Raw genomic sequence first — 26,875 nt, forward strand, 5'->3', positions numbered from 1 at the left:
ATCCTGCTGCACTATCAGGTCCCCAGAAATCTGTCTGGGTGCTGGAACTGGGAATTGTGTTCCCAGGAGAACTGAGTCCCCACAGTGCCTGCTCCCCCTCTGACACAACTCAACTCCCCTCTATCAAGAATTACAAACCCCAGGGGCTCAAGACAAAAAAAACCTGGATTCCAGGAGTGATTCTCAGTTCCTTATTTGTTTCATCATAAAAAAAGGGAAGGGTGCAGCCTCACTAATGTAAAGTACAGAGGAAGATCTCCCTGCTCCTGCTGGCCACACCGTTCCTGATCCAGGCCAGGAGCCACTGGCCTGCTTGGCCACCTGGGCATGTTCTTGGCCACCTGCTGGCTCATGTTCAGCCAGGCCACTGTCCAGCCACTCTGTCCCCTGCTGCATCATCAAGTCCCCAGAAATCTGCCTGGGTGCTGGAGTTGGGAACTGAGTCCTGCACTCCCCACAGCGCCTGCTCCCCCTCTGACACAACTCAACTCCCCTCTACCCAGAATTACAAACCCCAGGGGCTCAAGACAAAAAAAACCTGGATTCCAGGAGTGATTCTCAGTTCCTTATTTGTTTCATCTTAAAAAAAAGGAAAGGTGCAGCCTCACCAGTGCCAAGTAGAGAAGAAGAAGAATGGTCTCCCTGGTCCTGCTGGCCACACCATTCCTGATCCAGGGCCACCTGGGCTCATGTTCTGCCTCATGTTCAGCCAGGCCACTGTCCAGCCACTCTGTCCTGCTGCATCATCAGATCCCCAGAAATCTCCCTGGGTGTTGGGAATTGTGTTCCCAGGAGAACTGAGTCCTGCATTCCCCCACAGCACCCGCTCCCCCTCTGACACAACTCATTCCCCTCTACCCAGAATTACAAACCCCAGGGGCTCAAGACAAAAAAAAAACCTGGATTCCAGGAGTGATTCTCAGTTCCTTATTTGTTTCATCTTAAAAAAAGGGAAGGGTGCAGCCTCACTAATGTAAAGTACAGAGGAAGATCTCCCTGCTCCTGCTGGCCACACCGTTCCTGATCCAGGCCAGGAGCCACTGGCCTGCTTGGCCACCTGGGCATGTTCTTGGCCACCTGCTGGCTCATATTCAGCCAGGCCACTGTCCAGCCACTCTGTCCCCTGCTGCATCATCAAGTCCCCAGAAATCTGCCTGGGTGCTGGAGTTGGGAACTGAGTCCTGCACTCCCCACAGCGCCTGCTCCACCTCTGACACAACTCACTCCCCTCTACCCAGAATTACAAACCCCAGGGGCTCAAGACAAAAAAAACCTGGATTCCAGGAGTGATTCTCAGTTCCTTATTTGTTTCATCTTAAAAAAAAGGGAAAGGGTGGCAGTGAGGCAACCTGATGGGACGTTGTGGCGGCGCCCATCGGGGAGCCGGGGGGGATCCGCTCTGCAGCAGCCTGTCCAAGCTCCACGAGGCTCACGACTCAGCACGGAGAGCACCAGCAAACAGCTCACAAACGGGACACTCGAGATTTGCACATGCACAGGAAGCACGGACAGAGATGAGCCACCCACAGGCAGAGACACCGCACGGCTATGGAGGAGATGACCAGGCACGGGGACACGCGCGCCTCGCGCATGCACACACCGGGGCGGCCCCGGCACGGAGCCCAGTTGGATTTTTTCAAGCTTAAGAAAAGGAGGGAGAACGGTTGTTGTGAAGCTGATCAACTGTTCCGGCTCAGCCTCTTGGAAGAGAGCACCATTTGTTTTGCTTTTTCTGCATCAACGTGCCAGTCCCTGGAAAAATCCTCGAGAGTACGAGAGTACGGCAAGAAAAACCTTCCCTTTCCCTTCCCGCTCCCGGCACCGAGCACATCAACGGGTGCTCAACGCACACTCAACTTTACAGGGATTTCCTTTAAAGGAACAAAGAGTTAGGATCATGGCTGAGATCCCTCGGGTGAAGTCCCTTTCAAGTCTCCACGCTCTCAGGAGGTGATCACAAAAAGGTTTTGGATTGTTTCATACCCAAGCAGGGAAGAGAGCGGTTCCGTAGGCTCCGTCCCCCTGCCTAGCAGCCTGCAGGTCCCGCTGTCTGGTTGTAGCAGTAGGTTGGGCTGAAACACGAGGTAGGCCTCCATCACATGTCTACTCTAGCACAGCAGCTCCTGTGCAGTTTCCTCCTGTTGAGGCTCAGAGCCTAAATTTTCACATCTTCCTGGACACTGAGCTGGGACAGGGTTTTCTTGATGCGGAGGGCAGTGAGCCGAGCGGCTCCGTTGGCGTACCAGCACTCCCGCATCATCTTGCCCATCACCCGTAGTGCCTGGCCAAGAAACGACAGCAAATGTCAGAGCTCTGCTCTTCCCCTGAGCCCACGTGGGTCTGCCAGGCTGCTGCTCTGCCTGGGGACTGGCACAGCCAACACATCCCCCAAAATCAGAGCACACCTTACAAAATTTGTTATCTTATCCTGGGGGAGTCATGGGATGGTTTGAGTTGGAAGAGACCCTAAAGCTCATCTCATCTTCCACTATCCCAGGTTGTCCAAGCCCCATCCAACCTTGGACTCTTTCAGGGAAGAGGCAGCCCCAGCTTCTCTGGGCATCCTGTACCAGGCCCTCACCACCCTCACAGGAAGGAATTTCTTCCCAAAATCCCACCTAGCCCTGTCCTCTGGCACTGGGAAGTCATTCCCTCTTGTCCTGGAACTCCTTGGAAAGATTCTCCCCTCCTTTTTCTTGCAGACTTCCTCAAATACGGCAGGGCCACAATCAGGTCACACCAAAGCTTCTGCTCTCCAGGCTGACAATCTCAGTTCTCTCAGCCTTTCCTCAAAGGAGAGGAACGGAGATGAAAGCAGACCTCACCTCATAGCTCTGCCACCAGTTTGGGATGTTTGGCCGCAATTTCTGGTCACACACAACCTTCCTCATCTCCTCAATGGAAGGATCAGAGGGTACAAGGTCATAGTAGGGAAGCTGATACTCCTCATGGATACCTGAAAGGCAGAGCAGGGAAAAATGAAATTCCTGGGAACAGGAACCACAGACACTGTGCTTGCTAAAGACAGACAGACGGAGGTTTGGGCTCCATGACTCACTGCTGAGATGCGTCAACACTTTGCAGTTATTTAGAACAGAAATGAAGAATCTGGAATTGGAGTGAACGAGAAAAATTCAGGGAAATAAAATGCAGCTGCCTAAACTGGAACAGAGTCAGCAGGCTGGGATCAACACCTCCCAGCAAGGCGCCAGGGTCGCTGTGGGGCTGTCACACGTGGGATGAGGCTGCAGCTGCACGTGCCAAGACATTTATACTGATCTGGGGGAGTCCCCCAGCAATCAGCACCAGCATTTCCTCAAAATCCATCCAAAGGAACACCAGCCACTACTGGGAGCACCAACAGCCTTAACCCAACGCTGGCTGGGCTTAGCAGCACTCATGAGTCACTTCTTGGTGACAACACACAGGGACGTGTCCTCCCACAGCCCTGCTCTCCCTCAAACCTCCCAAATCTGATCAAACCTCCCTCCTCCTCATCAATGGAACCCCAAGGTTGGGGGGAGACCCAGGAGCAAGCATGGCCAGTGGTCCAGCCACACAAAGGACAGGACTTTTACCTCCTGCATTGCACCTTCGGGCAATCTCCCAGTAGACCAAGCCCAAGGCGTAGATATCAGCACATTTAAATGAATCAAAATGTTTCATGTTGATGGTTTCATCCAAGACTTCTGGGGCCATGTATCTGCACAGAAAAAGGAAAAATATTTTCATTCTGAGAGGGAATTTTCTGGAATACAGGAAATGATTGGTTTTCCCACACAGCTCCTCCCAGCAGAAAAAGCTCTGCTGGCATCAGAACAGAACTGGGCCCTGTGATCTAACAGAGTGACAAAAATAACTCAAGAATAACACCAAGCTGGGAAAAGAGGTAGAAATGTCCCAAAACTACATCAGGCTCCCACCAGAAAGTCCCAAATGCTTTAGTGAGGCCAAGCTTGTTGTGATGTATTAAATGAGCTCCTGATGCCAGGTTTACATGGCTGGCCCACACCTCCCAGCGTGGTGACACCTGGACCATCCTTTGGCATCAATTTGGGTACAAAACTGACACTGCAAGGCACTGAAAAATGCTAAATTCAGAGAATTCCCCCAGTGCTCAACCTACAGCTCAGGCATTTCCAGGCACCCAAATGCCTTCACCTGGAACATCCCTTTAGCATCAATTTGGGTACAAAACACACTGCAAGGACCAGGAAATGCTAAATTCAGAATTCCCCCAGTGCTCAACCCAGAGCTCACGCATTTCCAGCCACCCAAATGCCCTCACCTGCAACATCCCTTTGGCATCAATTTGGGCACAAAACACACTGCAAGGACCAGAAAATGCTAAATTCAAAATGCCCCAGTGCTCAACCTACAGCTCAGGCATTTCCAGCCACCCAAATGCCTTCACCTGCAACATCCCTTTGCCATCAATTTGGGCACAAAACACGCTGCAAGACACTGGGAAATGCTAAATTCAGAGAATTCCCCCAGTGCTCAACCATTTCCAGGCACCCAAATGCATTTTCTCACCGTTTGGTTCCAACCCTTTGGTTGGGGGCGATGTCGATGGTGTCGGTGACGGAGTCGTGCCGCACGGCCAGGCCGAGGTCAGCGATGGCGCACGTGCCGTTCTTCTTCACCAAAATATTCTTGGATTTCAGGTCTCTGTGAGCAATCCCAGGTTTTCCTAGCAGAGCAAAATAAAAAGCAGCAAGGGTCTGTCACAGACATCTTTTATGAGAAATGTTTTTCTTAGGATTTTTCCTCCTGAGAAGCTGAGAGGCCTCAGGAACAAAATGTAAACATTGATTATCTGCTGCTGTGCAATGCAACAGGTGCATCTGTGATTGGTCTCATGTGGTTGTTTCTAATTAATGGCCAATCACAGTGAGCTGGCTCAGACTTGAATAACTCTCTTGTTATTCATTCTTTTTTTTTTTTTCTTAGCTAACCTTCTGATGAAATCCTTTCTTCTATTATTTTAGTATAGTTTTAATACAATATATATCAGAAAATAATAAATCAGCCTTCTGAAACATGGAGTCAGATCCTTGTCCCTTCCCTCATCCTCAGACCCCTGTGAACACCATCACAAGCGTCAAGCTGGGGAAATCCATTTGTTGAACTGGCACAGAGGCAGAACTGGATTTCAGGGCGTTAAACTCGCTGTTGCAACACTTTTTCCTGTTTAGATTCATAAGGAACAGAGCAGGGAAAAGCTCAAATTGTACTGGAATGCTCTTCCCAGGGAGGTGGCAGAATCACCATCTCTGGATATGTTTAAAAAAAGGCTGGACATGGCACTTGGTGCTATGGTCTGGTTGAGGTGTTAGGGCATAGGTTGGACTTGATGATTTTAGAGATCTCTTCCAACCTCATGATTCTGTGATTCTGTAATTCTGTGACTCTGGGATTGATTCTGTAATTCTGTGATTAATTCTGTGATTGATTCTGTGATTGATTCTGTGATTGATTCTGTGATTGATTCTGTGACTGTGATTCTGTGATTCTGTAATTCTGTGATTCTGTGATTGATTCTGTGATTCTGTGATTGATTCTGTAATTCTGTGATTGCTTCTGTGATTGATTCTGTGATAATTCTGTGATTCTGTGACTGATTCTGTAATTGATTCTGTGATTGTGATTGATTCTGTGATTGATTCTATGATTGATTCTGCAATTCTGTGATTGATTCTGTAATTCTGTGATTGATTCTGTGATTCTGTGATTGATTCTGTGATAATTCTGTGATTCTGTGTTTTGGAGGCGCCACTGATGCAGTGGCACGCAGAGGCCTCAAGAGGGATGTAAACTCCACATCCCAGCATAGGTTCAGACGTCAGAAGTTTGTGATTCTGCTTCTGCCTGTGCTCACATCCCACCCAGGCAGCGCCAATTTTAGGATGGGATGTGAAATGGTGATATAACTCCCGGGTTAACCCACTTCACAGCCAGCCAAAGCAATCGCTCTATTTCTGCTCCATAACCACCAGATGAAGCTGGGCTGACTCAGGCAGGGTTTGCTGCACAGCACATCAGCTCCTGTCACAGACATCTTTCATGAAAAATCCTTTCTTTAGGATTTTTCCTCCTGAGAAGCTGAGAGGCCTCAGGAACAAAATGTAAACATTGATTATCTGCTGCTGTGAAATGCAACAGGTGAATCTTTGATTGGCCCATCTTGGATGTTTGTAATTGTAATGGCCAATCACAGTCAGCTGGCTCAGAGAGCCGAGCCACAAACCTTTGTTATCATTCTTTGCTATTCTATTCTTCTGATGAAATCCTTTCTTCTATTCTTTAGTGTAGTTTTAATGTAATATATATAATAAAATAATAAATCAAGCTTTCTGAAACATGGAGTCAGATCCTCATCTCTTCCCTCATCCTAAGACCCCTGTGAACACAGTCACAGGCATGTGCTGAGGGTCTGCAGTGCCCCATCCCAAAATTTTCCCACTTCCCTTATCCAAGAACCCCTGTGAACACATCACAAGCTCCTTTCAGCAATCCTGCTTTACCCTCCCCTCAAGAATTCCCAATTTCCCAATTTGGGCACATTCTTCTATTCTTCTGATGAAACCCTTTCTTCTACTCTTTTAGCATAGTTTTAATGTAATATATATAATAAAATAAAAAATCAGCCTTCTGAAACATGGAGTCAGATCCTCGTCTCTTCCCTCATCCCAAAACCCCTATAAACACCATCACAAGCTCCTTTCAGCAATCCTGCTTTATCCTCCCCTCAAGAATTCCCAATTCATTTTTTACCCTGAGTGCCCACAATCTCCATGTGCAGGTGGGCCAGCCCGCTGGCAGCAGACAGGGCCAGCTTGATCATGCCCTCGATGGTCACCGTGTAGCGGTTCAGGTAATCGAAGAGAGAGCCGTGCTCATGGTAGTCAGAGACCAGCCACAGCTGAGTCCATGTCCCGTTATCTGCAACAGGAAAGAGATGGAGCTCAGGCAGATCCAGAGTAGAAATGGCCACTGAGCATTCCACAGGTTTTTGGGACTGGGTGAAGTTACAGCTTGACAGGGGTGAGTTAAGAAATGGCTCAAATCAGCCATAGCGTGGCCAGCAGGACTAGAGCAGTGATTTTCCTTCTGTGCCAGGCACTGGTGAGGCAACAGCTCGAATCCTGGAGGAGTTTTGGGCAGTGTAGAGGCCCAGAGAAGCTGAATTAATCAGCTTTAATCCCCCATGACAGGAAAGATGTGGAGGTGCTGGAGTGTGACCACAGATGGGCAATGGAGCTGGGGAAGGGTGTGGATAACTTCTAAAGGGCAGCTGGGGGGCTGGAGGGCTCCACCTGAAGAAATGGAGGCTCAGGGGTGACCCTCTCACTCTGATGAACTTCTTGACATGAGGATGGGGGTGCTGGAATGTGACCACAGATGGACAATGGAGCTGGGGAAGGGTGTGGATAACTTGTGAAGAGCAGCTGAGGGAGCTGGAGGGCTCAACCTAAAGAAAAGGAGGCTCAGGGGGAACCTTCTCACTCTGATCAAGTTCTTGACAGGAGGATGGAGGTACTGAAATGTGACCAGAGATGGGCAATGAAGCTGGGGAATGGAATGGATAATTCTGAAGAGCAGCTGAGGGAGCTGGAGGGCTCCACCTGAAGGAGGCTCAGGGGTGACCTTCTCACTCTGACAGAAGGATGGAGCCAGGTGAGGCAACAAGAAACAGGACCAGAAGAAATGGCCTAAAGTCACACCAGGGAAGGTTTAGCTTGGAAATTAGAGGAAACTTCTTGGAAAGGGTGTGGTGAAGCCTCTGCTCCAGGCTTGAGGCACCTCTTACCTTTGTTATCTGCAGCAATGAATCCCAGGATGTTCTCGTGCCTCAGCATCACTGTTTGGTAGATCTCTGCCTCCCTGAACCAGGAACGTTCCTCACGTGATGAGAAGATCTTCACAGCCACGTCACCCCCACGCCACCTGCCCCTCCACACCTCCCCAAAGCGGCCTTTGCCAATGATCTCCTGAAGGACAATGGTCCGAGCCACCGTCCGCTGCACAAACAGAGGCAAGCCTGGGGACAAGGAAAGGAAGGAATCAATCCCTGCGGTGATAGAAGCCAGGTCTCAGAAGCTCTTGGGGAATTATTTCACACCCAAGATAGCTCAGCTACCTCAGAAGGCATGAAATCAGCAGGATGGCTTCTGTGGTGGTGTTGGAAACAGAAAAGTTTTAATAAAAGGCAAAATCACAAAGCTCCAAGCCACGTGCAAGAGGGGAAAAAAAATCAAACTCCACTGATACAAGGATCTCCTCGAGCCAGGTCTCACAAGCTCTTGGGGATTTATTTCACACCCAAGATAGCTCAGCTACCTTAGAAGGCATAAAATCAGCAGGATGGCTGTTGTGGTAGTGTTGGAAAAAAAGGTTTTAATAAAAGGCAAAATAACAAAGCTCCTTATAGAGAAAACCTGAGCTAGATGCAAGAGGGGGAAAAAACCAAACTCCACTGATAGAATGGTCTCGCTGAGCTAGGTCTTAGTAAACTCTTGGAGATTTATACACATTTAAGATAGCTCAGCTACCTCAGAAGGCATAAAATCAGCAGGATGGCTTCTGTGGTGGTGTTGGAAACAGAAAAGTTTTAATGAAAGGCAAAATAACAAAACTGTTTATAGAGAAAAATTGAGCCACGTTCAAGAGGGGGAAAAAAACCAAATTCCACTGATACAAGGATCTCCTCGAGCTAGGTCTCATGAGCTCTTGGGGATTTATTTCACACCCAAGATAGCTCAGCTACCTTAGATGGCATAAAATCAGCAGGATGGCTTCTGTGGTAGTGTTGGAAAAAAAGGTTTTAATAAAAGGCAAAATAACAAAGCTCCTTATAGAGAAAACCTGAGCTAGATGCAAGAGGGGGAAAAAACCAAACTCCACTGATAGAATGGTCTCGCTGAGCTAGGTATTAGTAAACTCTTGGAGATTTATACACATTTAAGATAGCTCAGCTACCTCAGAAGGCATAAAATCAGCTGGGTGGCTTCTGTGATAGTGTTTGAAACAGAGAAGTTTTAATAAAAGGCAAAATAATAAATGTCTTTATACAGAAAACTCGAGGTTCTTGCTCCTGGTAAAACATCCCACAAAAGCAATCAGTTCCTTTGTTCTCTTCTTTTTCTAGTGAATTGCTCAGGTGGGATTTTTGGCTCCTGTCCAATTGGCTATCCTGAAGTTTGAGGTGAAGCCCCTCAGGTCCTATGGGGTGTCTTTTCACCTCATTGAGGAGAGAAACTTCTGGGCTTTTTTCCTTTTTAAGGAGACAAAGGATAATTTGGTCACTCTGTCAACAGGGGGCACATTCCTACACTGTGGTACCAAAAAACCTCCTGAGACACCAGAGGCTGAAAAATGTCCTGAAACCCAGCAGATTTTACATTTGATAACAACTGGGAGCCTGAGCAAGACCCAAAGCAGGGAATGGTGGCAGCTCCTGTGTGGGATGTGCCAGTTCTTGGGCAGCATCTGAATTTTGCTTTGAAGCAGAGATCCAGCAAGGAGCAGTTGGGGAAATTCTGCTCCATGACACATGAAAGGAACTGCAGCCTCAATATGCAAAGAATGGAACTTGAAGTCACTTTCTGCCAAAAAGCAGAAATCCCTCCCAAATTTATCTTAAGAAAGGAGCCCCAACATTGCTGCCATTGCTCACAGAAAGCATTGAGCTCACCTGCCCACAGCATCCACACAGAAAAAATCCCAAATATTTTATATCTAGCAGCAGATGTGCTGCTGAAGGTTTATTCCCTGGTCAAATATCAAGTTGTGACATTCTCTGCCTCTGTGGATTTTCCTACAGCTGTAGAATTCCTTATATTCTTTAACCCAACCACCTTCCTAGTTCAAAGGCACCACTAAACTGTGACTTTCCATCTCTTCTGGGGATTCCTTTCAAGTGCTACAGAAGCAAACACTGCACATCATCCACCTGGGAAGACCCAAGGGTTCTTTGGGATGAAATGAGCTATTTGCACTGTCAAATGTTGATCTGCTGGGATCTTCCCCAATTTCCTGCAGCTTTGATGCAGGTGACATCCAACAACACACAGGTTAGCAGTTCATGGCTGTCTCCAAGCCAAACCCTGCTCCAAGGTTAAACTGGGAACAGATGCAGCTCTTTGCTCTTGCAGTTAAGGTGGAATTTAACTATTGCTCCTACCTGAACAGACATGAGACTGAATTTAAACATCCCTTCCAATTCCTCATGCCAGAGCCCCTGAACAGGCTCTGAGGCAGCAAAGCTGTGGCAACCACCAGCCCAAAGAGACAACAGCAACTTCTCACCGGTCACGTCCCATCATCTCGCAATACCTGAGCCAGAGCCGGAGGTGGAGAGATCATAGACCAGATCTTGCAAGGTCTTGTCCTTGGAAAGGCACATTTCACAAGAAGGATCCTCCATGTCCAGCCTCTGGCGGTTGTGATAGACCCGTTGGTGGTGGTGGAACACGAAGACCACGATGATCATGACGACAAACACGAGGAACACGGGCCCGGCGATCACCGCCACCAGCTCCACCGGGCCCCAGCTCGACGGGGGCTCGTTGTCCTTCAGGTGTCCTTGGGAAGAGAAAAACAAACAGAGATTTTGAGGAAATTATCATTGCTTTGAGGACTTTTGAGTGTTTTACTGCTCTCTCAGAGCCTGGGCAATTTTAGCCTGAGGATATATTAATTAAAGTGTTAAGGTGGGGCTGATCGTCAAGCAGGCAAAATGTAGCTGAAACCTCAAAAAGAAGTTTTGTGGGATCAGGGATCGTGGGCTGTTCATTCACTCTCTTAGACAGGAGCTCTGGGCTGATTTTCCAGAACACTCTGCAGTTCACCTTCTATTTGAACTCAACCAGTTGGCCAGGGCTCCCTGCTCCCTTTTTCCCCTGCAACAGTGAACTGAACCTGGTCAAATATCAGGTTGTGACATTCTCTTCCTCTGTGGATTTTCCTACAGTTTCCATCTGCTGTAGAATTCCTTATACTCTTTAACCCAACCACCTTCCTAGTTTAAAGGCACCACTAAACTGTGACTTTCCATCTATTCTGGGGATTCCTTTCAAGTGCTACAGAAGCAAACCTGAAGACAATAATTTGTTGTTTTGAGCACAGATGAGACCTCCCCACTGCTCCCAAGGAAAATGACTCTGCAGTCTTCCCAGCACCCACTAAAAACCAGCCCAAAACAGAAAGTAGGAGGTGTGAGGAAGCACCACATGCCCTCTCTGTCCCAGGGATGAGAAGCAGAAGTTTCCCGCAGCCTCACTCAGAGGCAGGGCTGCTTCCCCTGCATGGTTCTGAACACAGGCACCTTCCTCCCCACACACTTTGCTGCAATGTTCCTCTACTTGTGCTCAGCACTGAAAAGATTTGGAGTCTTGGAAGGGAAGCAACATCAGCTGATAAAGGCAGGGCCAGCTCACTGACAAAGGGAACACACACATTCCCATTTGAATTTGAAGTGGTTTATTATTTTCACTTTACAGATGAAGGAAATAAACCCAGAGCTCAAGTTCATGCAGCAACTGAAGGGAAGAAGTGAAAACAAGGCTGAGAACTCCAAATTCCCAATCCCAAACAGACAGCTCCTCTCCTCCCACTTCAAACACATGGTTTATCTCACTCTCTACTTACCACTGGGAACCATTAAATCAATTTTGTTACAAAAATCAGAGTAGCAGCAGTGAGTATTACGCAGATCCTCTGAACTCAGACAGTAGAAGGGTTTCCCAGCAGGAATCAGTTTTGCCTCAGGGATGCAGGTCCGAACGTGGTGTTTGACACCGTCCAGGTTGAACACTGAGACCATGCAGGCGCCGTCCGTCTCACACGTGGAGTTGGCTTGTTTGCAGTCAGAGCACAGACATGTCAAAGCTGCAATCAAAACAAGATCAACCCCTTAAAACCCACAGAGAGTTAAAGCTTGAACGAGAGGAAACCTTCTTTAAATTCTCCATTTCAAGAGCCGCTCTCAAGCTCTGGAAGAACCGGCTCTGCAAACAGCACAAGTCATACTCAGTATTCCAGACCTGCAAGAATCCAATTTCAGCATGAACCAGACTGTGGAGGCAGAGGAGCCTTTCCAGGAGGTGCCTGTCCAGGCAGCCCTTTGCCTGCCCCTGCTGCAATCACCACCAGCCATGACCCAAGTCAGGCCTGCAAACCAGGTGAGATCTGACTGAGATCCTGTCCCAGCCCAACCTCAGGTCAGACTCAACCCAAACCCAACAATTCCTGCAACAGACTGACCTGACTGCACCTGGGCTGAATGTCCAGGCTCCTTGGAGCTGCTTAATCTGGGCTAGCAAGGGACCACCAGCCATGACCCAAGTCATGCCTGCAAACCAGGCGAGATCCTCTCCCAGCCCAACCTCGGGTCAGACTCAACACAAAAATCAACAATTCCTCCAACTGACTGACCTGATTCACCTGGGCAGACTGTCCAAGCTCCCTGGAGCTGCCTCATCTGGGCTGGCCAGGGACCACCAGCTATGACCCAAGTCATGCCATCAAACCAGGCAAAATTCAACTGAGATCTGACTGAGATCCTCTCCCAGCCCAACCTCAGGTCAGACTCAAGCAAACCCAACAATTCCTCCAACTGACTGACCTGATTCCACCTGGGCTGACTGTCCAGGCTCCCTGGAGCTGCTTAATCTGGGCTGGCCAGGGACCACCAGCCATGACCCAAGTCATGCCTGCAAACTGGGCGAGATCCAAGCGAGATCCGACTGAGATCTGAGATCCTGTCCCAGCCCAGCCTCGGGTCAGACTCAACCAAACCCAACAATTCCTCAAGCTGACTGACCTGACTGCACCTGGGCTGAGTGTCCAGGCTCCCTGGAGTTGCTCAATCTGGGCTGGCAAGGGACTACCAGCCATGACCCAAGTCATGCCTGCAAACCGGGCGCGATCCTCTCCCAGTCCAACTTCGGGTCAGACTCAACCCAAACCCAACAATTCCTCAAACCTGATTCCACCTGAGCTCAGTGTCCAGGCTCCTTGGAGCTACTTAATCTGGGCAGGCAAGGGACCACCAGCCATGACCCAAGTCATGCCTGCAAATTGGGGGAGATTCAACCGAGATCCTCTCCCAGCCGAACCTTGGGTCAAACTCAACCCAAAAATCAACAATTCCTGCAACTGACTCAATCCAAACCCAACAATTCCTGCAACTGACTGACCTGATTCCACCTGAGCTCAGTGTCCAGGCTCCCTAGAGCTGCTTAATCTGGGCTGGCCAGGAACCACCAGCCATGACCCAAGTCATGCCTGCAAACTGGGGGAGATCCAAGCGAGATCCGACTGAGATCCTCTCCCAGCCCAACCTTGGGTCAGACTCAAAACTCAACAGTTCCTCAAACCTGATTGCACCTGTGCTGAGTGTCCAGGCTCCCTGCTGGACAGGGATGACCACCCCAGCTCAGGGAGACAGGGAGCAGCTGGCAGAGGCCAAAGCCAACCCAATCCCCAGTGACTGCACGAGCCAAGCGTGCACACCCGGCCAGATCAGCCACTTACTTAATAACTGCTTCCCTGATCCGAGACACCACCTTGGGTCAAATAAATTCCTGGCTTTTTGCCTGCTCTCCACAAAGATGATTTGGATAAAGAGAAGGAGAAACTCTGAGGCAGATTCCCACATTTTTTCCACCTCCCAGCTGTCATTGTACTTTTCTCAAGCTGCCTGAAAAACTGTAAGCAAATCCTCAGGCCTTGCCATCCTTGGGAACAAAGAGGAATCCAACAATGTCAAGAAGAAGGGTGGGGCTTGTTTAGCAGCATGCTGGGTTTTTCAGCAGCTTTCATCAGCTCTCCCAGCCTTCCCAGAGGGAATCCAAAACATGTCCTTACCTGCTGCAGAAATGGGCTTTCAGGTAGGGAGGGTGTGAAGAAGGGTTTTAAAAGATACAAGTGGCCACAGTTAACTCTGCCCAAGCTGATCTAAATCCTCTCAGCGTAAAGTCACACACAAAATCACCCTCAATATTTGTGTGTGGGGCCATGTTACCCTAAGCTTCATGAAAAACAAGCTGCTCCTGATTTACTCAGGGTTCCTTTAGGAGGAAGACACCCATTAGCCCTTATCCCAGAGACCTGGGTAAATCAATCAGGCTAATTGCATTACTATTCACTTAATTCTCTCTGGATTCTGCTCCTCCTTTTCCAGCTGCTGTTTTGAGCTGGTTCAGACGGGCTCAATGTGGGTGCTGGTTAGTTTGGAATCAACAGATTGAAAACAGCAATGAAAATCCAGTGCTGAGAGCCAAGGGAAGGGCTGGAGCTGTGGCAGGAGAGGTTCAGGATGGGCACAGGGAAAGACTCTTCCCCCAAGGGTCCTGAAGCTGCCAGGAGTGTTTGGACACTGCTCTCCAAAAGGTTGGATTTTGGGATGTCTCCACAAGACCAGGAGTTGGACTGGATGATCCTGGTGGATCCAATTCAGGCTATTTCATGATTCTGTAACTCTGTGATCAAAAGCTGAGACACCTTTAAAAAGCATCATGAGCAAATGGAGGTGCTCAGCACAGGCCAAAGAAATGGGACACAGGACAGAAAACGGACAGGACAGACTGATCTGTGTTGAGAAGGACGGAGAACATCCACAGATTCTGAAGATTTTGAGAGGAAATGTTGTACTGAAAGGAAAAAACCCATCCACTAACATGCACTTCAAACAGCTCCAAGATCAGGGTTTTCCCCTGGTCAGCAGAGTGCAGAAAAGACCATTCTGAAAAATCCATTCACTTGGGGGAACAAAGGTTGGTGATAAAGGAGATTTTATGAAAAACTGACCAGGAGTTGGACTGGATGATCATGATGGATCCAATTCAGGCTATTTATTTCATGATTCTGTAACTCTGGGATCAAAAGCTGAGACACCTTTAAAAAGCATCATGAGCAAATGGAGGTGCTCAGCACAGGCCAGAGAAATGGGACACGGACAGACTGATCTGTGTTGAGAAGGATGGAAAACATCCACAGATTCTGAAGATTTTGAGAGGAAATGTTGTACTGAAAGGAAAAAAAAACCCCTCTACTAACATGCACTTCAAACAGCTCCAAGATCAGGGTTTTCCCCTGGTCAACAGAGTGCAGAAAAGACAATTCTGAAAAATCCATACACTTGGGGGAACAAAGGTTGGTGATAAAGGAGATTTTATGAAAATCTGAGATGGCAAAGAGCACCCAGGGCACATTCCTGCCTTCATGTCTACTTAAAAGGAAATGGTCTTTTAAAGCATCTCCCTTATTACTTATCAAAAGCTCGAGGTACAAATTAAAAACATTTAACCCACACACATTTCACTGTGTAGGTTCTTTTCAGTTTGATTTAGATACAACAAAACTGAACTTTGTTCCTGTTAGACTCATTTTTGAGGTCTCAATTCCAAGATTTAGGCTGTGGCAAGTTTTGCTTCCAGAAGGTACAAAGCAAACAAAGCACTTCAAAATGCACTAATAAAACTGGTTTTGTAAACTTCTGAGTGAATTATCTGGCCTGAAACTGAGCATGCCTTCGAGAGGGAAAGCAGAGAAGCAGGTCGTGTCTGCTCAGTCTCATTTTGTAGGATTAAAAAAACAACAACAACAAAAAAAATTCAGTTTACCTGCAAGGTATGATACCAGAGCCCCAGCTTGGAGACAGAGGGAGATCCTTATCTGTTCTGTGCAGAAAGCCAAAATTTCCTGCTAAAGGAGGGGGATGCCCCACGGCTTCACCTCACCCTGAGACAACTTCACCCCTCTCTGCTCTGTTTTAACTTTAATTCTGATGTTTGCACCTCAAAAATCCCCATGGTTAGAGAGCAGCTAGAACAAAGAGAATGCAGCCTTCAGCACACGCTGTCCTTCTCTCCACCTCTCAGCACAGACCCTTGAGGGGCTTTCCAGGTATTGTTGGCCAGAACCTTCAAGCTGCAGGCAGGAACTCCCCAATTTTCTGTGTGTGCCAGGGAGGAAAGGCCTGTGTGCTCCTGGCAGAGAGGAGAATTACAGAGCAACTCATGCAGGTCCAGGAACTCCAGTTTGCTTAATTCTTCTATCAGAAACTTATCAGAAACCAGGAAAAAGCAAATTGTTGTTTGTCCTCGGGTGGGGGGACAGAAGGTGGGCAAGAAGCTGAGCTGGTGTCTCCTGAGTGCTCTGAGAGCAGCCAGGGCAAAGCAGGAGACAGGAGTGGATAAAAGGATTTTTCATGCCAACAGCATTCTTTTTTCCTTGGAGAAGAAAAGCTCCTATTGAGCCAAACATATAATCTACTTAATAAAAAACCAGCCTGGGCTGAAGGAAATAGTGAAGGGAAACAAAGAGCAGTTCCCAGAGCTGGGCTGGTGCATTCCCCCCGTGCTCAGGCCGTGTGGAAGGAGCTGGAGCTGGAGCTGAGCCCTCCTGATCTGCTCCCCACCCCAACAGCCAGAGCCCAGCCCAGCCCTGCACAGACACTGCCTGAACAAGCCCAAGGCTCAGCTGCACATCCTGGGCAGGAAAAGCTTTGTTCTCACTGGAGGGATGGAGCAGGTTGGAGCAAACCTTGCTGTGATTCCATCCGAGGCTGGGCCTCACTGCTGTTCACCAAAATATCCCCCTGCATCAACCAGAAAAGAGGAAAAAAACACTGGGATTGCTCTGTCCCTCCAACCCCCTGCTAAAAGAACCTGTATTCCCAAAATGGATCCAAACAAATATGAAGAGCTTTGTTCTCACTGGAGGGATGGAGCAAACCTTGCTGTGATTCGATCTGAGGCTGGGCCTCACTGCTGTTCACCAAAACCTGAGAGATCCCTCAGCACTGACAATCAACAAAAACCTATTTTTTATTGGCAGTGTTGAGTGAGTTGAGTGTCTCCTCAATCCTTGACTATCCCAGCCCAGGGTTTGACTCCTTCTGCTCCCCACGAGGTTCCTGGATTACAGCTCTGAAAGGATCCTGGGGCACTGAGGCATCCATATCCTCCTACATCAACCACAGAAAAGAGGAAAAAAACACTGGGATGGCTCTCTCCCTCCGTTAAAACAACCTCTATTCCCAAAATGGATCCAAACAAACATGAAAAGCTGTGTTCTCACTGGAGGGATGGAGCAAACCTTGCTGTGATTCTATCCAAGGCTGGGCCTCACTGCTCTACCCCAAAATCTGAGAGATCCCTCAGCACTGACAATAATCAAAATAAAATTTATTTATTGGCAGTGTTGAGTGACCTCTCCTCAATCCTTGACTATCCCAGCCCAGGGTTTGACTCTTTCTGCTCCCCACGAGGTTCCTGGATTAAAGCCCTGAAAGGATCCTGGGGCACAGAGGTGTCCATATCCCCCTGCATCAACCACAGAAAAAAGGAAAAACCTACTGGGATTGCTCTGTTCCTCCAAACCCCCCATTAAAACAACCTGTATTCCAAAAATGGTTCCAAACAAACATGAAAAGCTTTGTTCTCATTGGAGGGATGGAGCAAACCTTGCTGTGATTCTACCTGAGGCTGGGCCTCACTGCTGTTCACCAAAACCTGAGAGATTCCAGTGCACTGACAATAAACAAAATAAAATTTATTTATTTGCAGTGCTGAGTGACCTCTCCTCAATCCTTGAGTATCCCAGCCCAGGGTTTGATTCCTGCTCCCCACAAGGTTCCCAGGTTATAAACCCAGCTCTGAAAGGATCCTGGGGCACAGAGGTGTCCATATCCCCCTGCATCAACCACAGAAAAAAGGAAAAACCCACTGGGATTGCTCTGTTCCTCCAAACCCCCCATTAAAACAACCTGTATTCCCAAAATGGATCCAAACAAACAGGTGGGGGGCTGCAGATTCCAGCTCTGTGCTCCAGGGAGATTCAAACACTGAGCTCTGACAGGCAAAGAACATTTCTCCTCCTCTCCCAGCAACTCTCCCAGCTCATTTTGCACGGATTTATTCTCACATGTGTCAAGATGTCTCTGCAGCTAGACAGGAAAAAGTTTCACAGCAGAATCTCCTGCAATGGTGTTAAAGCACCTTTAGGAATACATTTTCCAGCATCTCCCTAAGAAAGATGCCATTTTCTCAGGGCTGAAAACTCTACCTGATCAATATGGATGAGGATAATTAACCTGAAGATGATCATTGGTAAAACTGCCAATAACCACCCACGTTATTTACCAGATAAACAGATTTTTTTTTCTGCAGGGATTTTTTGCTGTTCTTTTTCAACAGTTTGAATTGAGGCTGGAAGAATGATTCCCCTGACTTTGAGGGCACAGGAGCTGCAGCTGATTTCTGTCTTTTGAGCCCCACGCTGGGAGCACCAGTTTCAGAATAATATCAGCAGCAGAAATGGGGAACAATTGCCTTTGTAGCTCTGCAGCTCCTTTGGATGCTTTAATGAAGAGGGACGTGTGTAAACATGCTTGGAAGAAAGAAATACCTGTCAGTGTCTGGCTCTGTGCTGTGCCAAAATAAAGAGCAACCTGTATCAGCCAGGGTTAGGAATTCATGGCCATGAACTCCTCAGGTGTGTCCAGGAGTCTCTGTGTGCTCCTGGCTCAGCTGGATAAAGGAACAGGAAAAAATCAGCTCCATTTTCCCAGAGGCAATGATGAGGGGACACTGAGCCATCTGATGAAGGCTTTAAAAAATCGAGATTTATTTTCCATTCTATTATCATGGAATATTCTTATTCCATTGTATTATCATGGAATATTCTTATTCCATTCTACTATCATGCAATATTATTATTCCATTCTATTATCATGGAATACTTATTGTTCCATTCTATTATCATGGAATTTTATTATTTCATTCTATTATCATGGAATATTCTTATTCCATTCTATTATCATGCAATATTATTATTATTCCATTCTATTATCATGCAATATTATTATTCCATTCTATTATCATGGAATTTTATTATTTCATTATATTATCATGGAATATTATTATTCCATTCTATTATCATGGAATATTATTATTCCATTCTATTATCATGGAATTTTATTATTCCATTCTATTATCATGGAATATTATTATTACATTCTATTATAATGCAATATTATTATTATCATGGAATATTATTATTCCATTCTATTATCACAGAATATTATTATTCCATTATATTATCATGGAATATTATTATTCCATTCTATTATCATGCAATATTATTATTATAATGGAATATTATTATTCAATTCTATTATCACAGAATATTCTTATTCCATTCTATTATCATGAAATATTATTAATACATTCTATTATCATGGAAAATTATTATTCCATTCTATTATCATGCATTATTATTCCATTCTATTATCATGCAATATTATTGTTATCATGGAATATTCTTATTCCATTATATTACCATAGAATATTATTATTCCATTCTATTATCATGCAATATTATTATTATTCCATTCTCATGCAATATTATTATTCCATTCTATTATCATGCAATATTATTATTCCATTCTATTATCATGGAATATTATTATTATCATGGAATATTATTACTCCATTCTATTATCATGCAATATTATTATTACCATGCAATATTATTATTCCATTATATTATCATGGAATATTATTATTATCATGGAATATTATTATTCCATTCTATTATCATGGAATCCTGGAGTGGCTTGGCTTGGAAGGGACCTCAAAGCTCATTTTGTTCCACCCCACTGCCATGGGCAGGGACATCTTCCTCTACCTCAGGTGGCTCCAACCTGGCCTTGGACACTTCCACAGAAGGAGCAGCCCCAGCTTCTCTGGGCATTCTGTGCCAGGGCCTCACCACCCTCCCAGGGAGCAATTTCTGCCCAAAATCCCACCTAGCCCTGCCCTCTGGCACTGGGAAGCCATTCCCTCTTGTCCTGGAGCTCCTTGCAAAGATTTTCCCCAATTTTTTCTTGCAGACTCTGTTCAGGGACTGGAAGGCCACAATCAGGTCACTCCATTATTGGACAATCCCAGTTCTCCCATCCTTTTCTTATAGGAGAGCTGCTCCATCCCTTGCTGGCCCTTCATACTCACATTCACCCTGCTGGTGGGGATCCCTGCAGCCCTTGCTGGGATAAATTTGAGTCCCAAGTGGCTCCCCAGGTGTCACCTGCACCCACTGCCCCCAAAATCCAATGTCAGGCCAGCTCTGGGTGCTGTCAGTGCCCATTTCCTCACTAAGGAGCTGGAGAAATCAACCCTTCCATAGCTACAGCACCTTCCCCACATCTCATTTCCCCTCCTGTTGTGGATCAAAACATTTCTCTTTTTTGCTTCTTGCTGGTGCTTCTGGTATCTACTGACCCATTGCTGCTACATGAAATGGAGTTAAAATTAGCTGCAAAGCACACTATGAAAAACAAAGCACTTTAAAGCAAGTCATCCAGAAACTAAACATTATCCTGGGATATTTCAAGTTGGAAGTAAGAGTCTCAACTTCTCTGAGCTGGCTGCAGTCCCCTGGCACAGGCTGGACCTGACGTGAAGGCAGCAGGGCTGACTAGAAAACACACGAAATGGAAACAACAAAAAAAAATAAAAGAGGCAGGAAGAATGTGGCTTTAAAGTGCAGAACTTTCCCTGCATCCACTCCAGGAACACAAACCAGCTCCTGAATGAATTGTAAATAAAGAATTGACAGGAGTTTCATCATTAAGAGGTTAATTAGAAGAAGTCTTGATGTTTCTGTTGCTGCTCTTCCACCCAGAACATGGACACAGAGCTGCTGGTCTGACACCAATTTTGTGTTTTAACTGACACCAATTTTGTGTTTAAAGCGAAGAACTTTCCCTGCATCCACTCCAGGAACACAAACCAGCTTCTGAATAAATTGTAAATAAAGAATTGACAGGAGTTTCATCATTAAGAGGTTAATTAGGAGAAGTCTTGATGTTTCTGCTGTTGCTCTTCCACCCTGAACACGGACACACATCTCACCATTCCCTCTCTTGGCTCTGGTCTGACACTATTTTGTGTTTTAACTGACACCAATTTTGTGTTTAAAGTGCAGAACTTTCCCTGCATCTACCCCAGGAACACAGACCAGCTCCTGAATGAATGGTAAATAAGGAATTGACAAGAGTTTCATCATTAAGAGGTTAATTAGAAGAAGTCTTGATGTTTCTGCTGTTGCTCTTCCACCCAGACCATGGACACAGAGCTCCTGGTCTGACACTATTTTGTGTTTTACCTGACACCAATTTTGTGTTTTAACTGACACCAATTTTGTGTTTTAACTGACACCAATTCTGTGTTTTAACTTGCCAGCAAACCAGTTTAGGAGGCAAGAGACCCCACACCCACTGGTGCTGGGGAAGAACACCCTGCACACCTGATGCTGCCCAGGTTTATCAACAAGACTTCAGAGCCATCCTGGCTTCTCTCAGGCTTTTCCAGAGTGGAAATTGTTTAACATGTGGCCAACACTGCCACATCCAGCAATCCACACTTGCAAGAAGGCCACAAAAAGCAGCAAGGATTTAAAGTGTAGGGAAGGCTCTTTTTTTTTATTTTCTGCTGAAAAGAAAGAAATAAACAGTGGTGCACAAAGAGAAGCACAAAACAGCTGAAAACCAAGGGCTTAAATAAGGAGTTCCCACCCAGAATTTCATGTCTATAAAACAGAGAAGCAATTCCTGCCTGCTCTGCCCCTGTCACCACCCAGTGAACTTTGCTTGCTGCTATGAGAGCTGACGTTTGACTCGGCTCCCTTCGCAAGAGCCATTTCCGGAGCATCCCCTGCTGGCAGGGAATTCAGGGGAAAGAAAAAATAAAAACCAACCCAAGTGTCTGGCCAAGGAGCTGGACGAGTTCAAGAATGTTTGTTGGACACTGTTTTTAATTTCCAGTCAGAGAAAGGCTTTCTTGGAAAGTTGTAAGATATAACTTCCAAACCACGCAGGGTTCGCCTGATTTAACTGAGGAAATATTTGAAGCAGGTGGTGTTAATAATAAAATCTGCTGCCCCAAAATTATTCCCTCAAGGTGGGTTTTTGATTGATTTCAAGCAAAGCTGACCTGCAACACCCCTTTGCAAAGGAGCCTGGATATTTTCCTTTTTTTTTTAAAAAAGATTGATGATTTTTCTTGATTATTTTCCTTTTTTGTTTTTAAAGACTGATGATTTTTCTTGATTATTTTCCTTTTTTGTTTTTAAAGACTGATGATTTTTCTTGATTATTTTCCTTTTTTTTTTTTTTTAATTGATGATTTTTCTTGATTATTTCATTATTCCCAGGGTGATCCCTGCCATCCTGCACCTCATTCCACGAGTGCAGCTCCCTCCAGCCCAGGCTGAGCTCACACCTTGCACTGAATAAAAGCGGAAACAATAATCACTCCTAGAGCCCAAAATCAAAGGCACCACGAGTTGCCAAGTTTCCAGGGGATTTGTACACTCAATTGGTCTTTTCCTGTTTATTAATTATGATTTTTTTTAATAAACACCCATTTTTAGCTAAGTGAAAGCCTGAGCACAGCCATGCCATGAGTCTCATCTGATCCTGCTCTGCCATTTATCACAGAGGAGTTGAAATACCCTTGTAAGGCTGGGGTTGCACCAAAACACAGCTCCTCTCCTCCCAAATTTGTACCCCCAAATTCTCAGGAATCCCAGGTAAACCCTCACCTGCTGCCCAGGTGAGGTTTGAAGGCATTTTGTGTGCTCTGACAAGCCCAGATCTGCACACACACACACACAGAGTTATTACCCTCTGTCTGTCAGGTGGGAATGCAGAGCACAAACGGGGAGAGGTTGGGGAGGAGAAAAATATTCCCCAGAGGAACCTGTCAGGACAGGTACCCGAGTTACACAACAGGATCACCCCCATGGGCACAGAGCTGGACTGCTCTGGGAAGCCCTGAACACCAGAGTGGCCACCAGCCCGTCCTCTGTGCCCAGAGATGTTCAGTCAGGTCTTTCCTTTGGGAAAATCGTCCCTCCAGTTCATCCCAAATCAATTTCCTTCCTAAAAATGGAACTGGGATCCTCTGTTTGCCCCAAACCTGCAGCAGAAACCTCCTGCTCCTCTCAAAGCCAGAGCTGAGAGCTCTCACTCTTCCCCCACGAGCAGCAGAACCAGGGAAAGGAAAAGGAACAACAAAGAGTTCTTCCCCCCCTCACCTCCCTCCAAACAAATATTTACAGCTGCTCCAGAAGCTCAAGGTATGAAAGGTTTCCTTAAAAGCCCAAATTGCAGATTGGAGGGGGGTGGGCGGTACAGACACACCTCTGGGGCATGGGGAAAATCGTTCCTCCACTTCAATTTCCTTCCTAAAAATGGAGCTGGGATTCTCTGTTTGCCCCAAACCTGCAGCAGAAACCTCCTGTTCCTCTCAAAGCCAGAGCTGAGAGCTCTCACTCTTTCCCTAGGAAAGGATCAACACAGAACAAACACCCAACACAAAGAGTTCTTCCCCCCTCACCTCCCTCCAAACAAATATTTACAGCTGCTCCAGAAGCCCAGGGTATGAAAGGTTTCCTTAAAAGCCCAAATTGCAGATTGGAGGGGGGGGGGTGTGGTACAGACACACCTCTGGGGCATGGGGGGTGCCCAGTTCACCCCAGCATGAGCCACAGGATAATGGGAAGAGGCCACAACCCCAGAAATTCCACGACAACACGGTGGCACTGCCCACCCTGGGCTCATCCACACCTCTATGACAAGCCCAGAAAGCTCTGAGACCTCCAAGCCCATCCTCTGTGAAACTCATAAATCTCAATTTCCATCGTTATCTCCCAAAACCTGAGGCTGAAGGCTCCCAGATCTTCTCTCAAGGTGAGCACAGGGGTCTTCAGAGCCACCCCCAGCCCCAATTGCTGCTGCCTCTTCCTGACACATCCCCATCCCACAAAGCCACAAACCAGCTCTGGTTCACACAAACCACACGCCCCTGTGAGCCCCAAACATCCAACACACATCCCTGATGCCATCAGAGTCCCCCCTGATTTCAGAACCCCAAACCTCATAGATCCCACCCCCAAATCCTTCTTTTCACCCCGAAACACCCACACCTATCCATGCCCCCCAAAACATCCAACACACATCCTTGATGCCTTCAGAGTCCCCCCAGATTTCAGAACCCTTAACCCCATGGATCCCAAATCCTTCTTTTCACCCCGAAACACCCACACCTATCCACACCCCCCAAACATCCAGTACATATCCCTGATGCCTTCAGAGTTCCCCTTTCTTCCAGACCCCTTAACCCCATAGATCTTACTCCCAAATCCTTCCTTTCACCCCAAAACACCCACAGCTATCCACGCCCCTCTGTGAGCCCCCAAACATCCAACACACATCCTTGATGCCTAAAGAGTCCTCCCTGATTTCAGAACCCCTAACCCCACAGATCCCACCCCCAAATCCTTCCCTTCACCCTGAAACACCCACACTATCCAAGCCCCCCAAACACGTCCTTGATGCCTTCAGAGTCCCCCCGATTTCAGAACCCCTAAATCCATAGATCCCACCCCAAATCCTTCTTTTCACCCTGAAACACCCACACCTATCCACGCCCCAAACCCTCAGGGGCAGCCTTGGGGGAACCTCCAGGCCCCTCCAACCCCACCCCACGATCCACCCCTCCCCTCAGTTCAGCCCTTCTCACCACCCTGGAACACCCACCCCTGTCTCTCCCCGCCCCCAAACCCCTCAGGGCCTCCTCACACCCCCAGCCCTCCCTCACCCCCTTCCCCTCACCCTAAAACCTCCCCAGGGCCTCACCCCACACCCGCCCGCCCCACAGCCGCCCCCAGGCCCGGGCAGGCCCCGGCTCATCCCCCCGCGCTGCCCTCAGCTCCCCGCATCGCCTCCCTCTCGCTTCCCTCCATCATCCCTCGCTCCCCCTCACGACCCCTCCCCGGTCCTCCCCGTTCCCCTCACGGCGGGGGCGGGGGCGCCGCCATGTTGTGCCCGGTGCGGGCCGGGCTCACTCACCGCGGGCCCCGCCGAGCGGGCCGGCCAGGAGCAGGAGCAGGACGGGCAGGAGGGCGGCGGGGGACGGCGGGGAGCGGCGGGCGGATGGAAGGGCCGAAGGGAAGCGGGGGGCCCGGGCGGCCATGGCGGGGACGCGCCGCGGCCTCGGAGCGGAGCGGCCGCAGCGCCGGCGGGAGGGGGAGCGGGGGCGGGGCTGGGGGCGGGGCTAAAGAGGAGGGGGCGGAGCGAACCCGCGCGTGCGCACTCGGGAAGGGAGGGGGGGACAGCAGGAGGGGACCCTGGGCTGGGGAGAGGAGATAAGGGAGAGATAAGGGGAGATAAATGTGAGATATGGGTGTAAGATATGGGTGAGATACGTGTAAGATATGTGTATGATGTGGGTGGGATAAGTGTGTAAGGTATGGGTGAGGTAATTGTGTGATATGGTGAGATATGGGTGTAAGATATGGGTGAGATACGTGTGTGATAAGTGTGTAAGATATGTGAGATATATGTGTGTGATAAGTGTGATATCTGGGTGTGATATGGGTGAGATACATGTGTGAGACAGGTGTGATAAGTGTGTGAGATATGTGTGATATGCGAGTGTGATTTTTGTGTATGATGTGTGTGCACACATGTGATGTGTGTGTTCAGGCATTGTTCATGTGTGCAGTCATGTCTGATGTGTGTGCACATGTGTGACATATGTGTCCAAACACGATTTGTGTGCACAGTGTGTGTTCAAACGTGACGTGTGTGCACAGTGTGTGATATGTGTGTGCAGGTGTGCAGCCATGTCTGGTGTGTGTGCACACGTGTGGTTTGTATGTTCAAACATGACGTGTGTGCACATGTGTGATGTGCAGGTGTTCAGGCATTGTTTGTGTCTGGTGTGTGTGCACAGTGTGTGATGTGTGTGTTCAGGCGTTGTTCATGTGTGTAGCTGTGTCTGATGCGTGTGCATATGTGTGGTTGGTGTATTCACGTGTTGTTTGTGTCTGACGTGTGCGCACGTGTGATTTGTGTGTTCAGGTGTTGTTCATGTGTGCAGCTGTGTGTGATGTGTGTGCAAATGTGTGATGTGTGTGTTCAAACATGATGTGTGTGCACAGTGTGTGATTGGTGTATTCACATGTTGTTTGTGTGTGTCGTGTGTGCACAGTGTGTGATGTGTGTGTTCAGGTGTTGTTTGTGTATGGTGTGTGTGCACACGTTTGATTTGTGTGTTCAGGCGTTGTTCATGTGTGCAGCCATGTCTGATGCGTGTGCAAATGTGTGATTGGTGTACTCATGTGTTGTTTGTGTCTGACATGTGTGCACATGTGTAATGTGTGTGTTCATGAGTTGTTTGTGTCTGATGTGTGTGCACAGTGTGTGATGTGTGTGTTCAGGCATTGTTCATGTGTGCAGTCATGTCTGGTGTGTGTACACACGTGTGGTGTGTGTGTTCAGGTGTTGTTTGTGTCTGATGTGCGTGCACAGTGTGTGTGCAGGTGTGCAGGAGGTGTGTGGGCAGGTGTGCGGGTGTGTGTGTGATGTGTGTGCAGGTGTGCAGGATATGTGTGTGTGCAGGTGTGTGTGTGATGTGTGTGCAGGTGTGCAGGTTGTGTGTGCAAGCATGATGTGTGTGTGCAGGTGTGTGTGATGTGTTTGCGCAGGGTGTGTGTGCAAGCATGATGTGTGTGTGCAGGAATGCAGGTTGTGTGTGCAAGCATGATGTGTGTGTGCAGGGCATGTGTGCAAGCATGATTTGTGTGTGTGCAGGTGTGCGTGTGCAAGCATGATGTGTGTGTGTGCTTGATGTGTGAGTGTGTGCGTGTGTGCCATGTTGGGGCAGGTGGGCACTGAGGCTGGGCATCCCAAACCCGGGCAGGGCACTGCAGACCCTGAACAGGGCACCCCAAACCATCTGAGCACCCCAAACCCTGAACAGGGCACCCCAAACCACAGGCTGACACCCCAAACCAC

The 26,875-nt window shown here is 47.8% G+C and overlaps 1 protein-coding gene across 1 annotated transcript; it reads right to left on the reverse strand.

The window, feature by feature from the left end:
- ACVR1B (activin A receptor type 1B) lies at positions 1-25,058 on the reverse strand. Its single transcript, XM_054294167.1, has 9 exons — positions 24,926-25,058; positions 11,653-11,892; positions 10,339-10,587; positions 7,814-8,044; positions 6,778-6,945; positions 4,537-4,693; positions 3,579-3,703; positions 2,826-2,956; positions 1-2,281 (listed from the first exon to the last, which is right to left on the reverse strand). Exons 1-9 carry the CDS (start codon positions 25,047-25,049, stop codon positions 2,156-2,158), a joined length of 1,551 nt encoding a protein of 516 aa, XP_054150142.1. The 5' UTR covers positions 25,050-25,058; the 3' UTR covers positions 1-2,155.
- Between the last annotated feature and the right edge of the window lie 1,817 nt (positions 25,059-26,875).

This window comes from Melozone crissalis, unplaced genomic scaffold, assembly GCF_028551555.1.
Source record: "Melozone crissalis strain CALT ecotype California unplaced genomic scaffold, PUWL_Pcris_2 ptg000222l_1, whole genome shotgun sequence".
Lineage (NCBI taxonomy): Eukaryota > Metazoa > Chordata > Aves > Passeriformes > Passerellidae > Melozone > Melozone crissalis.

Coding starts and splice junctions, on each gene's coding strand:
- ACVR1B (XM_054294167.1), bottom strand. CDS start 25,049: ATGGCCGCCCGGGCCCCCCGCTTCCCTTCGGCCCTTCCATCCGCCCGC. Junction 11,893..24,925: donor CCCGCTCGGCGGGGCCCGCG/GTGAGTGAGCCC, acceptor TTTTGATTGCAG/CTTTGACATGTCTGTGCTCT. Junction 8,045..10,338: donor CACCTCCGGCTCTGGCTCAG/GTATTGCGAGAT, acceptor CCTTGTCCCCAG/GCTTGCCTCTGTTTGTGCAG.